General features: G+C 43.2%; 1 protein-coding gene across 1 annotated transcript in view; it reads right to left on the bottom strand.

Moving 5' to 3' along the window:
• dph1 (diphthamide biosynthesis 1) overlaps window positions 1–15,229 on the bottom strand; it is a gene marked incomplete at its 3' end in the record, with an annotated part of 43,808 nt that extends 28,579 nt beyond the window's left edge. Inside the window, 3 exon segments of the mRNA XM_079731904.1 lie at window positions 9,262–9,325; window positions 14,514–14,663; window positions 15,175–15,229. Of these exon segments, the coding sequence (XP_079588030.1) occupies window positions 9,262–9,325; window positions 14,514–14,663; window positions 15,175–15,226 (266 nt within the window). The 5' untranslated portion in view covers window positions 15,227–15,229.
• Window positions 15,230–17,193: the final 1,964 nt, after the last annotated feature.

Below are 17,193 nucleotides of genomic sequence, written 5' to 3'. Positions count from 1 at the left end.
TCAGAAATTGCTTTTGCTTAGTTCTAGCTTGTGTACGTTCAGGACCATATCGATGTCAGCACAATTACTGTGAAAGGATGTTTTAAATGCTCCATGCTCATCTCCATGTACACGGGCACGTGTTCCTATTCCCTGCCCTCCCCGACATTCGTTCCAGGCTGTGCATAATATTATACGTCTCTCTGTGAGAGCAATTATATGGGTAGGAGGCTGAGAATGTGGGCTCCAAAATGAGAGTGATTATGCTCGTTGGGAATCGTGGAGAGAAGAGAGGGAAAGGGAGAAGGGGAGTGGGGTTTTTAACCTTGAGCGCTGAATATATCTGGCACCCACCCACTAAGACGAAAGGAACTGGGTGAATGTCATTAACTCCAGAAAATTCACCGGATTCATTACCAAAAAATATTTGACCTAAATTGGCAAAAGGAGTAAAAAATACATTTCTGCATGTTTGGTATTCAGCAGGACGCGTTAAAGAGCAGAATATTTTCAGCAAATATGTCATGCTGGTAGCATTGCTGTCCTGCACTGGTTATCAATTATGTGTTTCAAAAACAACACTAGCCACCAAAGCTGCTTTTCAGCCCCTTGTAGTTTTCTAACTGGATTTAATTAAAAAGCATGATTCAAAAAGGCAAATTGATTTTAATTTTTTGCAATGTTACAAAAACGAGCTCGCTAATTAGCGAGAAGCTAGCAATATTGTGCTTTTGGCTGTGATTTCCATGCTGAAAAAGGTATCATCTTTAATTATAATGTCCTGCCATTAACTAAATCAAGGTTTCACACCAGGCAGCAAACAAATGCGGTAGATAAGAGGCCTAGGTATACAGTATTACACACTGTAGCACTGGCAGCAAGTTACCAGCAGCCAGAAATCAGGTACATTTAAATCATCATTTCTGGATGTTAACAATTAACCGTTTCACTGTTAACCGACAATATAATTTTGACCCAATCAAAATTGAACAACAATCTCATGTTGCCTTGATCAATATCAAATAAACATAAAAAAAAAAATCAGAATTCAAAATAAATCATAATGTTCTGCTGTTGTTCTTTGCTGCCGTTTCTCATATAAAATTAAGGGCTGCACACAAATATTCGAATAGTCCAAGGATCCTTCATTAGTTTTGTATTGGAACAATATAACATTACTTTAAAACCTCCGGTTCTAGTTTAGTACACCTACTTAGTTTGTTCAAGTTACTTTTGGGCTTGACGTAACCTTTAATCAGACGAGAGATGATCTCCTCTTGGTGCTGCTTGGTTATTTAGCCAACTACATCCCTGCTTCTAGCACATAGCAGCTTTTTCTGCTCAACTGCGATTATGTTTCTCCAGTGGTAATCCCCGTGTTCGCTACTTCAAGAAATGGCAGGCCGACCGAGCTGTCGAGATTTGTTGTCGAGGGGAGAACTTTAAGCTAACTAATAGCCTGTTAGCCTGTTTTTATGCTAATTTTAACCAAGTGCTTCCACAGCTGATATCATAAGTTGGTTGTAATTAAAGCCATAGTAATAATCAGTTGTATTTAAATGCTGTGGGTACAAAACTATTCAAATATACCTTTGGAAACGTAGCGATTATTGGAAGCTTGAAATTTGAAAGTATGCAATGGGGCTGGCACTCCTTTGAAATTTTGAAAATAAGACATTGATATTCTTATTTTAACAGCTCACAACATTTGTCAATTCTTCAGCACATTTATTCTTATCGGTTAACAGTTAATGAACTGAATAAAAAGGTCAGAATAAACACCCCTGGAAGTATTACAATTATACAATGACTGGCTTGATATTGTTTGTTGTCTTTATCTGGGTTAACACGGCTACATGATTGTGTTTACATTGCTCTCACCACACCAAACTACCCCTGATGATCGTTTTTTCCAAAGTTCACACTTGACTACTATGAAATAACTTATTTAGTTGTAACATTAAAATTTGATGAGGAAATATGGGGAAAAGGCAATGTATGAGTAAAATATGTCCTAAAACATTGCATTGCAAATTTATTGCAATTTCCTTAATTGATTGTTGAACAGTCAAATTTGATTTATCAGTAAAAATTTACAAAACCTGTCTTTTTCTCAGTGAAACTTTTATCAAAACAATTCCAGCGCCACATAAGTTTTGTGGAACATTATCTCATGAAGCACAATCAATTTAAACAGAATAATAAAGCCATAAAGCTCTCTTGGAAATGGCTGTTTGGATTAGTCAGCCTTTCCTTATTCAACCAACGGAGACGTCCAACAAAACAATCTCAAATGGGCTGCGAGTACTGCCATTTCCTGAATAACAAGCCAAAACACAACCAAACCAAAACCCTTTTTTTAACAAATGGCACAAAAAAAATGCATTGCGTCGGTCAATACATTTGTAATCTGTAAAATACTTAACAGCGATCAATCGATGATTCATTAAGAACATCCCTCTTTAGAATCAGTATCCCTAGTCCTTCGAAAAGGGAGAAATACAATTCAGATGGGACATGATAGTCACAAGGCATCTCTGTAATTCTCTCGGGCTCTGTATCAAAGACTTAGTGCCGCCACCGGTGACTAAGTGCCAATTCTTTAACCAAAAGAACATCACTGCCACATACCCTTGGGGGAAACGATGACTGCCAGCTCAAAACCTTAAGAGCCTTAAGTATCATCAGTCTGAAGCGTGTCTCTCACTGTGCCTGGGATTCTTTCCGATACCCCACTGACGTTTTAACTTCCTGCATGCATTGCTTGGATTCTCAAATGTAATTGCAACTCACTTCTACTCCCTTGCACTCACACTTGTTCAGAGAATGGATTCCATTCCAATTTCCTTAGAGCCAAGGGGAGCTAAAGACAATTTTAGACAAATTCCTGCCCCACAGCAATGATGTCCTTTAATATTGAGGCCTTTCTGTTAGTAACTCATACATTACAAGATTTTATAAGAAATTATACCTTTCATATAAATGCAGTGCACATCTGACACTGAACTAATATTTAATGTCTAAAATGTCCAAAAACTGATTAATGTCCCTTATGTCCCCACATAACATACACGTATGGTTACACAGATTAAATATTGGTTTACATCTTCATGTTGTGCTCATCATGGACAATATTGACGCCAAAGAACAGCAAGAGCTTATCAACCAGACCCAGGTTTCCTGGGAGGGTTATTCAAACAATCCACAGCTAGACGACAAGTCAATGTGAACGAGGTTTGGATAACGACAACCGTGAATGAGTCACACCCTTACGGTGTCCTAGATGCCTCAAACAAACCAACACAATGTCTATTATTAAAGTCAAGGTTATGCAGTGGAAGCGTCCATGCTTGTGTGCTTGTAAGATGAAAAATACATTTATCAGAAAGGAATATATTGACAACATGCCACCTGATCTGTTAACTACATTGTTTCCTTTAACTCAGCATGGCACCTGTCACAAATTCCACCGACAGACTGTAATAAGACTCGGGATAGGGAGGCGAAAGCCGAGAGATTCAGGTCTCCCCCATGACGGCGGTGTAACTCACTATGAAACTACGACAATAAAGGTTACTGTTATAGCCAATATTGGCGGAGTGAGATCTATCTGGCAGCAAGTGTACGCTCTGGGAAACGGTGGCGGGTGGTCCTGGATGACGAGGGACCGTTCAAGGGGTGCGCATGGCAGGACAGCTCGTTAGTCAGCGGCCGGCTGTGCGGACCCTCCCGGGGCCCAGTGGGGGGTCCTTACGCAAGAGGGACCGGGACAGAAGGAGTACGCATGCCACCGAGACATGTGCAAGTGACTGCACCGCACACAGGCACAATAACCACACACACACACACACACACTACTCTAGTATTCCCAATCACTCCCTCACACCCCGGGCTGCAGCTACCTACGGCTCAGCTGTGATGTGGGCGCGGGGAGGAGTGACGATGTGCGGGGCGGCAGGCGCTGGGGGCCCATGCCAGCCAGCCTCGTTCCTAATGGTGCTGTTGACATTTACCCAGCACAGGCTGTGGGCTGCGGCCGCCTCGGAAATGATTCAGCCCCGCTGCCCCGCCGAAACCAAGCGCACATCTATTCTGGTGGACTGAGCGGACTCCCGGGAGCGCCGGGAACGAGTGGGTGGTCCCAGGGTGGTCTTCAACCAGGGAGTGTGCGTTTGTGTGTGTGCGACGTGTGTGTTGGGACATGTGCCATGTAAAATAGCCCGGACTTGTGATGGCACCATATCCTGCTAGTGTAGGATCATTGTATATATCGTGCTCAGATCCAGATGCATTAGTATCTGGATCCGAGTTCATATTAACATTGTAAATACATGAACATTATGATGAATGTCAAAAGGGATTGTTGAGTTGCTAGTGATGGACAACGCCAGGCACTCCCTATTCTCACACAACACAAGGCATTTGACCTTAAGCCCTCATATAGCTGCTGTCTTTGTGTATGAGATGGCAAAGACAGAACAAAGGATTAACATTTACATTTAGGGCATTAAGCAGACGCTTTTATCCAAAGCAACTTACAATAAGTTCATTTGTCAGAAGTAAGAGAAACAACAATATATCATTGTTGGTACAGTAAGGATGTTCATAGAACCAAGTGCCAACACTAACAATCGCTAGGTTAACCCATTCCCGTATACAACAAAGACAGCTAGGATAAGATGCTACACAATGTTGCTACACATTTTTTAAGTGCAAGGACGTACAGCGCACATTAAGTGCCAGGAGGTACAACATACATAACTGTGTACATTAAGGGCCAGAGTTCACATTAACATAGTAATTAGATGGATATTATGATGAATGTCAAAAGGGAGTGTTCAATCGCTAGAGATTGTCAACCCCAGGCATTCCCTCTAGACAACACACACGGTGCTGACCTAAACCCCTCATATGGCTACTGTCTTTATGCATGACATAGCAAAAAAGGCATTTGCCCTAAAAGCTATTACAATTATACAAAGAAATTACATAATAATACATTCGAATTATATAGAGCTTTTCTAAGTACTCAAACACGCTTTACAGACACAAAATAAATAATTGAATAAGAACGTATATTAGGAAAAAGGTAATCCCAGCTCATCTCAGAAATGCATTCGTTTCGTTTGCATAACTCTTTCCTCCCTGGTACCAAGGCATCCACCACCGTGTCGCAAAGGCACTGCAGAATCTCAGGCACCACAAACCTTTTCTTTACCTTTTCCATTTTGTGAATGAAAAAAAAAAAACACCACACACCGTTTTCAAAAGGGGCTTTGGCAGTTCATGATTTGCCCTTGATAAATGCAGCCCTTTGCACCTGCATGTGAAAACAGCCCAGAGGCTGAAGCGACTAATATCCGAGAACAGCTCTCAAGATTAGGCTGCAGACCCGCTTCTCCTGGAAACCTTGGGGGGGTTTTGAGGGAGGAAGGAGGGAGACATCGACGACAAGCACCGAACTGCACTGGCTGGGTGGAGTTGGGTGGCAGACCCAAAAATACTCTTGTTGTTTTCTCCTCACTTGGTCTCCTTCCACAGAGGCTTCAAAAAGCGGTTAATATGCAAGGATGTTTATAAAAGTATCATCCAAAGCCCGATCGGCGGCGGCTGGCACTCCATCAAAGCCGGTAAAACATATGGTAAGACGACACGGCATGCATCCACGCCTGGCTGTGGACGTTACTGATTCCTTCTGTTATTTTGAGAACTTCCCTTTCTTTCCCCTTCTGTTAACTTCCAAAAAACTCTCAGAAGAATGTCCCTGGCACTGTCTACATTGGGGGGGTTCTGGCACTGTCTATATGTCCCCCCCCCCCCCAGTGGCCCCGAGTGTATTCAAACGTACTGGAATATTCTCAGAAAACACCAATTTACAAAGTCTAACTCTGCAAGTAGAGCAAGTCACCGGACCTGCATCAGCTCCTTAACGTCCTACACTGCTTTCTGACGAAAACACATCCAACCCGTGCTGACTGGCTAAATGTTCGACATAGAGGAGAAACATGTGGAGAAGGTTGGTCTATAGAAGAGGCTAGCACTGTGCTGGACTGACCACTACTCAGCACGGCAGGCGCTTAGGCGGTTGAAACCCATGAGAAAAACCTTGGGACGTAAGAGTCAGCCAGCAGAGAGGCAACACTGGATCGGCCGAGGTTAGATAACCCTGACCCCACCGGCCTGCCACTAGCATCGCATGGCCACTACGGACCGAGACAGGTGCAGACCTCCAGGAACACAGTCATTCACGGTGCACTGTCCCTGCACGAGGATTCCTGCACAAACTCCTAAAGTTTGTCCACCGCGGAGCTGTGACCTTGGCGATGGCGTGTGCGTGGACAAGAGAGAGCGATCGCTGAGAAAGAGGGAAAAATGACCCATGCGCGCCGAGGCAATCATTCAAAAAGAGCTTACCCTAATTACAATTTATCATTCTCTATCTCCTCGCTCCGTGTGCAGCTTAGCCCCTTCCGTGTGCACTTTCACATGGACCACAATCCTGTGGCGGTGGTGGTATTGGACGGCACGGAGACTAAACATAAGCGGGCTGCCATCGGGTCAGCCGCATGATGCCCCGCTGAGTCCAAGAGGTCACTGGCATGCTCTCTCTCTCCAACAAACCCCCCCCCCCCCAACAACTGACCAGATCCGCTTTGATGCTTTCTGTGCCCAATGAGTGGATTTTCATTAACAGCAACAGTTGGCTTGACCTCAAGCCAAATGCTCCTCCGGCCCTTGCTAATGGTCGAGGCGGTTTGGTCGAGGCATAATATTCGCCAATACCCTTTCTTTGCAGAAATGCCTATTCGTGACACGCACTGCAGCCTCGAATGTCATTCACTGCAATCAGGAAGCTATTATGGTCACTGATACTTCAGTTGTGCTGTAGGTACTGTGAGGAATAATGGAAATATGAATACAACTGAAAGGCTGGATGATTAACATAAATGTTTTTGATTGATGGCTCTTTGGAAATGAAATACAATAAGAATGTAAAGGGTTATCTTGGAACTATTATTTAAATGATCAATTTTATATATTGTGTGCATATTGTATTTAATTATTCAACGATTAAGTTTTATGTTTTATGGAGAGGATTTAGGAATGAAGAAATACATTTAATTGAAAAGCATGCATGGCGTGAATAACATGTTGTACACGATGAACGTGCATCACACAGACATTCACATCAACGTGCAGTTCCATTGGGATTTAAACAGCAAGCAGTGTGCTGTTTTCCTCCACACCATTTTCGATCATGTCCAAAAAACGTCAATTTGGATGACATATTTAATGGGTGAAAATAAAAAACAGACTTATGGGCAGCCAAAGCTGGGATTTCTAAAGTCAATTTTGAAAGGGTGAGGCACATCAGAGTGTCGCTGAATGGCCAGCACCAAACAGTTTGGCAGTAGCAAATAGCGTAAGAGAAAGAAACCAGGGATTTTATTAGAATCTAGGGACGATCAATCACTAATTGGTATTCGAAAACGACACAAATAACAAGATTAAGGTATAGGGGGGGATCAGGCAATGAGACAGAAGGAACTGCAATTAGCAGCTGTTAATTGCTCTCATTAGAGGCGGTGGCACAGATTTATAGGATTCCAGAATGGACCGTGTAACCCTCAGCGTTTAAATGGGGGTGTTTCGGCTGCGATAAAGCAAATCTAGCAAACGAGAGGCAGCCTCGAGTCCCGATGGTGTTGCTGCTGATAAAGCAATAAACCAAAACTTTAAAAGAAATTCTGCGACATTACAGGGATAAAGAGGGATGCAGTAAACGGAAATAATGGCCGAGAACAAAAGAGTGGGCAAATGGATTGGGCCAAACAGGCGGCTAATTGGAGGAGAAAAAAACTAACTGAAACTAAACATCAGGCAGCCCTTCCCTTCCACTCATCCAGAGTGAGCCTTGAGAGTTTCCATATTTCTAAACTCTGCACACATGTAATACTGGAAGTGATGCTCCCTTTCACATCAAATCTGATTTGCTACCTGCCTAAAGAACCGACTGACGGCTTCCTCTAGTCTCCATCAATCCCGCGGCCCTCCTGCTAATCGGCTTATTATTGACCAGAAACCTATGCACTCAGGACGGGGAACGAAGTGGACACTTTTTCGCACAGGAAACACTTAGTAAGACGTATTGAGAGAGACGCCAGCCGAATGTAAAATATACCAGTGGCGAGAAAAACAACAAGGAAGAAAGATGGAAGTTCAAAGCGGAGATGCTATTTCTTTCACTTGATAAAGTGTCCTTGATTATTCGTTTCCCCCCTATGGTTGTGTATCTGTCTCCCATGTACAGATTATTGATGCACATATCTTCTTTAGCAACAAGGGACAAAGCACAAAGCATATAAAAGTGTCGAGCACATTACATGCATTTTGCATTTTTGCTGTCCGTGTGATTAATTACGCTTGGTCTTCGAAGACCTATGGCGTCGGATGGCATTGCAGACTAATGTCTGTGTATTCTTTCAAAAGGTTTCACTGGGTGAGGCAGGCATACATGCTCGGGTGAAAGCCAACAAAATCCAACCCCATTTTCCACTGAATCTCTTGATACGGGCAGAGGCAGCTGATAAGATCCTGGCTATCTTAGTGATTACCATGTAGCACTGGCAGGTTGATGTTCAAACAGAGGAGTGTGGAGCGGAAAAGATGAGCTGCAGACTGCCGAGACTCACCTGTGACGATAAACACCACTTGACTGAATCACTGTCAGTCAGTGTCTTTCAAGTCCCTTTTTTATACCTGCCTAGTAGTACTCATAATACCGCAGAGTACATAGCACACCTTTTTCAGAGCAAGTACAAGTACTTACATTTGGGTACTTGCCGATCCCCACTACCTGTGAGCACGGCCCTGAATAATACCGATATAAATGGTTAAACTGGTATTAACTGCGTGTTCCATCATTGTGCATGAAAATGTGGTTGTAATATTACGATATAATGTTACATGGGATGTTACAAGGGATGTTACAATGTAACATCCTACGATGTTCCGATCGTACGACCATGTAACATTCTACGTTCATACGGGTGTTACAAACGATCGTAACGTGTTACGATAACAGGTGGCCTTCTCACTCCTGCTACATGGCCTTCCCCCACCCCCCTTGTCCACCGAGGAGAGGTGCATCCCCCCACACAGCCTGGCCTCGTATGCAAGGTGTTCTTTACTGATACTGTGCGCGCACACACACAGACACACACAACGTACACACACAACGTACACACCCAGCCGACTTTGTGAGCGAGGCTGTGACCTTACCTCTCGAGGATGTCTGCGATGACACACGCAAACATCTGTAGGCCCTCTGGAAGCTGCAGAGCAACTGGGAGGGAACAGGAGGGGGGAGACAGGGAGACGGGGGGAGAGAGATGGAGAGGGACGAAAAAGGTTACACCACTGTGCTCGAGAGAAAGGAACACGCTGTCTAATGCATGATATCTGCACAGCACAACCATGCACCACTTTCAGCCATTAGCTGGGAAGACGGCAGGAGCGATATTTCAGAATAAGTTTCCCCTCCCATTGACCACGGTTAAATGTCCCTTTACTGGGCGATTGGGCACTTTGATGAACGATTTAGCTTAGCTCAGTTTTTCATATTTTCTCACATAAGTAGATCATTTGTGCCACCATTGTTTTCGTTGCTGCCAGTGGCTTTGTGAGTCACTTTTTTTTCCTGGTACACAATCAGTCATGAACTGAATCCAAGAAGTTCCAAGCATCAAAGTCTATATAACTGTTAGGTTTGGCATGAGGTGTTTCTCCCTCAGGAAGCACCTGATCACAGTAAGATGGACTCGGAGTGATTTAGCTTAGTGGTCAGGAAAGGGGGGCTTTTAGTAGGAGCCCATTAACATGTGTTACCAACAGGAGGAGCTAATAGACAATCAATACAAGCGTTTACCAGCTCCCACCTTCCACCCACAAACACAGATGACAGCTGGAACGCCTACTCTATCCAAAAGCCTACATGTATTGTCTTTGATGAGGTTTGTGAACACTCGGCTCGAGATCATGCATTGGATATTACAGTGTCATTCCCTGGTCAGCTAATCAATGATTAATCATACATTCTCAACATCAAATAAACATGTCCGCTACCCTCCATCACTGCCATACTCAGATATAGATGAGGATGTTGAGATCAGCAGAAGAACGACAGCAGGGAAGGAGGTCTAAGGTGAACCCGGGATGTGTAACACCAGAACATTGTTTTAGAGCGTGCTTTTACATTAGGAATCCATTATTAATAAGGAAGAGATAAGGACTAGTAAAAACACTACACATTTTTCCATCTATCTGCATTTATTTTGAGTTGCCGCATCTAATTAACCCTGTTCTCCGAAATCGTGTGTATTAGTAGTAATGCAACGGTAAATAATGCAAAATACACAAATTTTCAAAAGACGCGATCCCTGCAGATTTAGAGAATGCATTTAAAATCCTCTGATATCTAAAATAGATATCAGAGGAAGATATGGTAAGCTATTGCCGCATCCTTTACTTGAAGCAAAATGTGAGGGGCATTTTTTTCCTTTCCCTCCACATCAAACCATCGGATGATCACCGCTCCATTGAGTATCCTGTGCTGTTGTCTTGGAAACAGATGGATGTCCTTACGCAGGCACAGCTATAGGCCCGTATTGTGCTCTCCATTCTAATGAAAGGTACTCGACGTGAACAAGTATAATAAAAAGGGAAAACACTTGTTTTCACAGACACTCCTAAATGGGATTATATAACGTTTTGCTGGAGGCGGTGGGTGCACTGAGAAGCCATTGTCCTGCCGCGTGCCCGCTGCGATAGTGCGATGGGCTTGCATGAGCAAGGTCACGACGAGGGGGGATTTGCAGCACAATGCAGCACATGGAACTGATCCTCTGGTCTGGCGTCAGCAAGCTTTGTTTCAATCAACAAACCACGACACTCTCTGCCACCGACAAGCGCTGGCTCTCACTCTCCGTCGCTACAACATGGATCAATGCTTCTGCAGACATATACTGTGTACACACACACACACACACACACACACACAGGTAGGAGATATTGCATCGAACACATGGGAGACAAAATATACGGTGTCGCCCACATAGCTTTGCTCGGATAACAATTCCACTCTTTTGAAGGCGGTGGGCAGAGTTTGAAATGAGCGGCGTGGATAACGCCAAAGGCTACAGTGCGCGGGGAGAGACGGAGGTGGGACGGAGTGATGACTGGTGAGACGGAGTGATGAATGGAGGAGGAGGAGGAGAGTGAGAGCCAACGCACGGATGAAAGGTTAAGGGATCGCCGAGTGCCCGTGCAGACAGACAGAGACAGGTCATTACTTGGCGAAAGGGCAAGTTTATTATCAGGGAAAAGTTCTCGAGTACACTGCCGCTGCTGTGGCTGACAAGAGGCAAATAGCTTTCTCCATCTGCTCCATGAAGGCGAGCCAAATGCAGGTTTGGTGCGGTATTAGTTGCCTGTGTGATTTTGTGTGTGTGTGTGATATTGGCTGTGTGTGTGTGTGTGGTTACGTCTGTGTGTGCGTGTGTTCTCGTGTGTGCATGTGTGTGTTCTCGTGTGTGTCTGTGTGTGTGTTTTCGTCTGTGTGTGCAAGTTCGTGTTCGTTTGTGTGTTTTCGCGTGTGTGTGTGTGTGTGTTTCTGTGTGTGTGTGTGTGTGTCTAACAAATTAAGAGCAATATCAAACATTAAAAAAAGAAGTTCAACAAGGAATTTAATTAGACCATTACTTTACAATTTGACGGCAGTGTCAAAAACTTTTTTCTAAAAACAAACCGGATTGTCTTTTTCTTTTTTTTCTCCACCTTGGACAGTAATTTATTTTTAACCATGTTAATAAAAGTGCATAGCCTTCGATGCAGCGCATGTGTTCACACACAATCACAGAGTCCTTGAGTACCCCCAATCACAAAAAGTCCTTCCCCACAATCAAACAAGGTCCTTGGGCCCTAACAATGACATCAAGCCCTTGAATACGCACACACCCCCACCAATTGAATAAAACACATTTTACTCAAGTCACACAGCGCAGAGGTAACTCACCAAAAATAAGTAAAAGTTACGTTAAATATAAAATCCAAGTGCATTTTAGAAGATATCCTCTTAACCAAAAACGTAAGCAATCTCCTTTCCCCATATCAAGGAGACATCTATGAAAAATAAGGTAATAATCTTTTAAACGTGCAGCATTTGGAAGACCTTGGACGACAACACATTCTTGGGCCAGGGTCTTTCAATTTCTTTGTTTGGGAACCACCTTTAGTTTCAAGGTTACCTGGGACGTGGTTTGTTGTTTGGCTTCTTATATTACCACACTATAATTTTGTTATATTCACTCTTCGTTTTTCCCTAATACAATTCTGTCATTTCATAAGCAAGAATGAATAAAACACAGTCATAATTATTGGGTGAGAGACTATTCAGTTGAAAAAGTGGAAGGTCATAAAATATACTCCATTATTATTTAGAACATGATTAAAGCTTATGGGAAGGGGTGCCTCTCCCAGTTTAGGGATCATTGAACTTCATTGAACAGGTTAAACTAAACATTCATCCGTTTTACGTGACGGTGGGAGTGTGTGTGGATGATGGCTGGTTTAAGCACCCTCACCTAGTCGAGGCTAAAAGGACTCTGGGACTGGGTTAGGCTAAGGCCTGGGCGATACGGCCAAAAGACATATCTCGATATAACTTGATCATACTGATCGATATCGATAACTATTTATAATTTTAATGACCTAAAAAACTAGGAATTACTATGCTGGATTTAAACACTTCTGTTTAAAACTTAATATGACCTTTCACTGTTCTTCATTGATAAATACTCCAGTGTCGAAACAACAATGAAGAACGCTCAAAATATTCTAAATAAGTATGGAACCGTGATTCGGTGGTCCAGTCTCTTATCGATATATATTGAGCATGTTTTATATTGATATTGATCAACAGTCAAAAAAATTTTTTTTTCAGGTCTAGTTAGGCTGCATACCTGGGTACCTGCACCATCGCCCTGCGTCTGCGGTCTGGGGGAGCCCAAAAGAAGTCACCTAGGTGACTCATAGCAACAGACTCTGCTACAATGACGAATGTCACATGCAACATAATGACCTTGATAATGGATATCATTCTCGTGACGTACTATTAAATGTGGAACATATGCTTTCGATATCTTGTAAGCATTAGCCATTTTATGTCCCTTAACATTATACTTGCACTAGCACTTGTTTTACATCACAAATTATAATGTGTGAGCTGTGATCTTTAGTAACTTGACCCACGGGGAGAATCAAATGTCTCGATGGTGCTCTGTGCTATCTTTCCTACCCTCTACACTTCATTAACTCCCAACACCCAGTAAATGACCCCAGACATTGCAGCAGTACAAAACTGATAAGAGCAAAAAATGCTTTTCACAATATTAAGAAAATTAGCTCCAAAAGAACTTGCAGGGCATTGAAACTGCCTGTGCAAGCGATTCAACTCACCCAGGGGCCTCACACAGCACGCTAAGAATGTACACTCTCACCAAAGGAAAAATTATAAACAAAGACAGGACATCCTAGTGACTACAGAATCCTTTACCCTGATTCTGTGATTCCAGTATAATAAACACATGAGGCTTATGGAGACCAAGCTGGAACAAAGCAGTGTGTGTAGACAGTGACACAGCAGATATTTGCTCTTGAGGAGGGAGCGAGGAAGGGGAGGGCGAGAGAGAGAGAGAGAGAGAGAGAGAGAGAGAGAGAGAGAGAGAGAGAGAGAGATAAAGTGAGGAAAGTATGCCGAGGGAATTAATTAATGACTGAAGGAATAAACATGATCTTCTCAAGCTAAGACTGCTACGTTTGTTCTTATGCTTAATGTTTGAAGGGTGTTAGTAGGGTTAGTAGTTATGTTATATTCCTCATGTTACCAAGTAAAATGTTGTCCACCATAGGTCTCCTAGTTTGGAATACCAATGGATTAATAGAGGAACCGCAACGCTCTGTTATTGTGTAACGTGGGAGAGTGCGGAAATCAGGGTCACACAGTAATATTGAATTGTTTTTTTGTGTTTCGGCTGTTGGAGCAATAACAACTACATTCAGATAAAAGTGGAAAAGTGGGGTTCAACAGGCACACAAAGACATTTAAATGATGACGTGATTTACATTTACATTGAGGGCCTTTAGTAGACGCTTTATCCAAAGCGACTGACAATAATTCCGAATTGTGTTTGTATTGTCTTTTATATGGAACTTTGAGCCTGGAATAAGGTATTCATTCAATAATTTGTCAGAAGAAAGAGAAACAGCAATATATCGCTGTCAGTACAATAAGGATGTTCATAGAAACAAATGCCAAGCACTAACAATTGTTAGATTAATCCATTGCCCGTATACAACAAGGATAGCTTGGATAAGATGCTAAGATAAGATAAGATTTGAATTAATCCGAACATTTAGAATGCTTCAATTCAATACCCAATTAATCTTTATACTAACGGGGCATTGACTGAGCTCACCTCTCTTGGAGTTTGCTTGTCTGACACGCCATATCGTCTTGTGGATTTCGAAGTTGTAGTTAGCAGGTAGAACTCTGATCGCCTCGTTGATCTCCGGGTCTTGCAGGATGTCTTCGGGGATTTGATTGATCACCCGCCGTGGCCCACGCGCTTATGGAGGGGAGGGGAGAGGAGAAATCAGCGGTCGAATGGAAGTGACACATGTCAATCACGCGAAGAAGCCCTGTCATCGTCGATACAATATAGTTTCATGTCTACAAGGGATTCCTGTTCTCATTGCCTTGGTTTCTAAACTTTATAGGTAATATGCAACGTGTGTTATATAATATTATAAGCAACCTGTGAATAAGAATGACTAAAGTGACAGGTAGCTTTTAGTCAATACAAAACAGCCGAGCAGACAACGCAAAAACACACGTTTCAAACAATATACGTCCAAAGCGTTGGTGTACATTACAGATAAACAGCTTGTACGCCTGCTTATTGTTCACATTTCCTCTCACTGCTCTCCCTTACTTAACAAGTGCGTGCCGGCTAGCAACAACAGTAGTCAACGGTGAGCATTAGCTCTCACATTTCGACGCTGGTTCTACCAACATAATATGTATGTATTTACATTATATGTATAATTTATCCAATGTGTCTATATTGTTATATTTACCTATATTCTTCTTTACTGTAACAATCTGCGTGTCTTTCGCGGGGTCTGCCATGTTTTCCTCGAACACGTGAGAACTGAAAAGGCATAGTCAGTCGATCCCAGAGCGGAGCGGGGAAGTAATCGAGCGTCAATGGTGTCGAGCGCAGCGGCGCTGTTGATAGTTCTGGACGGGATGGGGGAATACAGTCCACGTCTCCTCCCCGACAGCCATAAACGATACATATTACCGAAAATATATAATTATAATATGATTTAACAACACTGAAAAAGGCACAGTGTCGTTCCGTCAGATAGAAGCGTCACAAGAAAATAAAAAAGGTGAATGAGCGATCGCTGTCGCTCAACCCCATGTCCCTTTTTTATATAATTTCCAATTTTGCCATCGCAATGCTGAAACAATCCCCTGATTAGGTGCAGGTAGCACCCGCGTTATGCGAGGTACTTTCAACTATTGAGGTTGTTTTGGTGCGGATTTGTTAGAGAGTGTTTCCGTATGAAAAGCAAAGCTCAAGTGGAGGAGAGGCGGCGCATCCTCCTCCATCCACAGAGTCTCCGGTGAACAGAGAGACAGGGAGGGATGCAGACAGATGGACCAGGCGCCTGCCCGGTGAACAGGCGCTGATTCGGCACACTTTTCCTCCTGTGTGTAAACCCCCACATGGGCATCCACTGACATACGGATGAAGAAGAACCGAGAGACCTTTTTTTGAGATAAGATCATCATCATCAGAGACATGTAACAATGACAAGCGGAGGGAACTGCTAAGAAAAAATGATTCCAGGGCAGCGGAGCAGCGAGTCAAAGTCTGCGGTGTTATAAAGAGGATTTGAGGATATATAATCCAACATCAGACGCGCGGATGTAAATCCAAATAACTTATGTTAATTGGAGATTTCAACGAAGGCGATACGATTTGTCGCTTCATCCACTGGCGTGGTCCTCCGCTCCTCTGAAAGACGTCTACATCGGCTCCTCTGGAAATTAAAAGATCTGTATTTTTTGGAGACTGCTCATTTTTATGGAGACTTTCCATTTGAACTGATTGGATCTCATTCGCCTCTAATTAGTAAGTGATGGCTATCACTGGAGACTCGACAGCCATGCTCGACACATAGTGTGGAGTTGTTTTGGGGCTGATTTCAATGCACATTGAAGAAATGCGCACTGACAGCTTTGGACTCGACTGACGTCTCGCAGACTTTGTGGAAAAGAAGACTTATGCGTGTTGTTGATGTATGGTGAGCTCCGTTTTGGTTCCGTATACCGGATAGGATCGCCTGTCCAAGCCCGAGAGAGGAGTCCATCACACTGACATTCCCCACCAAGACGACACCAGACGGCTTCTAATCAATTTCAACTTCCCAACTGAAGTTTGGGCCTGGAATATATCAATAGATGATTTTCGGAGGACCAGAGACCAGATACATCTAGTGCAGCAAAATGTTCAAAAGGGGTAAGTGAAACAACTTTAATGCCCGAATCCTTTTAATCCAGCCGTATTGTGTGGCGATGTGTTTCTCTGCTCTGCACATGAGACGTGTTTTAAAATGCTGCCCAGGGTTTCTGCAGACAATGCGCCATTCGAAGCGCATTTCCCCTCCAACACTCACGAGGTTGTGGAAAATGAAATATTAATCTATGTAACCGCGGCCGATTGATAATAACACACCATGCCGCACTGCAGCTCATGAGTTGTATCAGGGTCATACGGCTGGCTATAAAAAACATCAAAAAAAATAAAAAAACATCAACACACCCGTGGTGTGTACCGAATATAACTCGAATGTCTTGAAGAGCTCCTCGTGCAATGGATGAGACGCATGGTTTGCTTTGGTTTGGCCGAACCCGGGAGCTATACAACGGCGAGAAATACATGTTGTTTACCATGTAAGGAGAGGGATCAAACAGATCAAACTACACACATAAACAGCAACTATCCCCAACAGCCATTCCACCTAACCGGCCCTAACAAACACACACACACACACACACACACACACACACACACACACACACAC

This window comes from Pollachius pollachius (assembly GCF_949987615.1).
Source record: "Pollachius pollachius genome assembly, chromosome: 3".
In the NCBI taxonomy this organism is placed as follows: Eukaryota; Metazoa; Chordata; class Actinopteri; order Gadiformes; family Gadidae; genus Pollachius; species Pollachius pollachius.
This window is presented reverse-complemented; position numbering and strand designations above follow the sequence as displayed.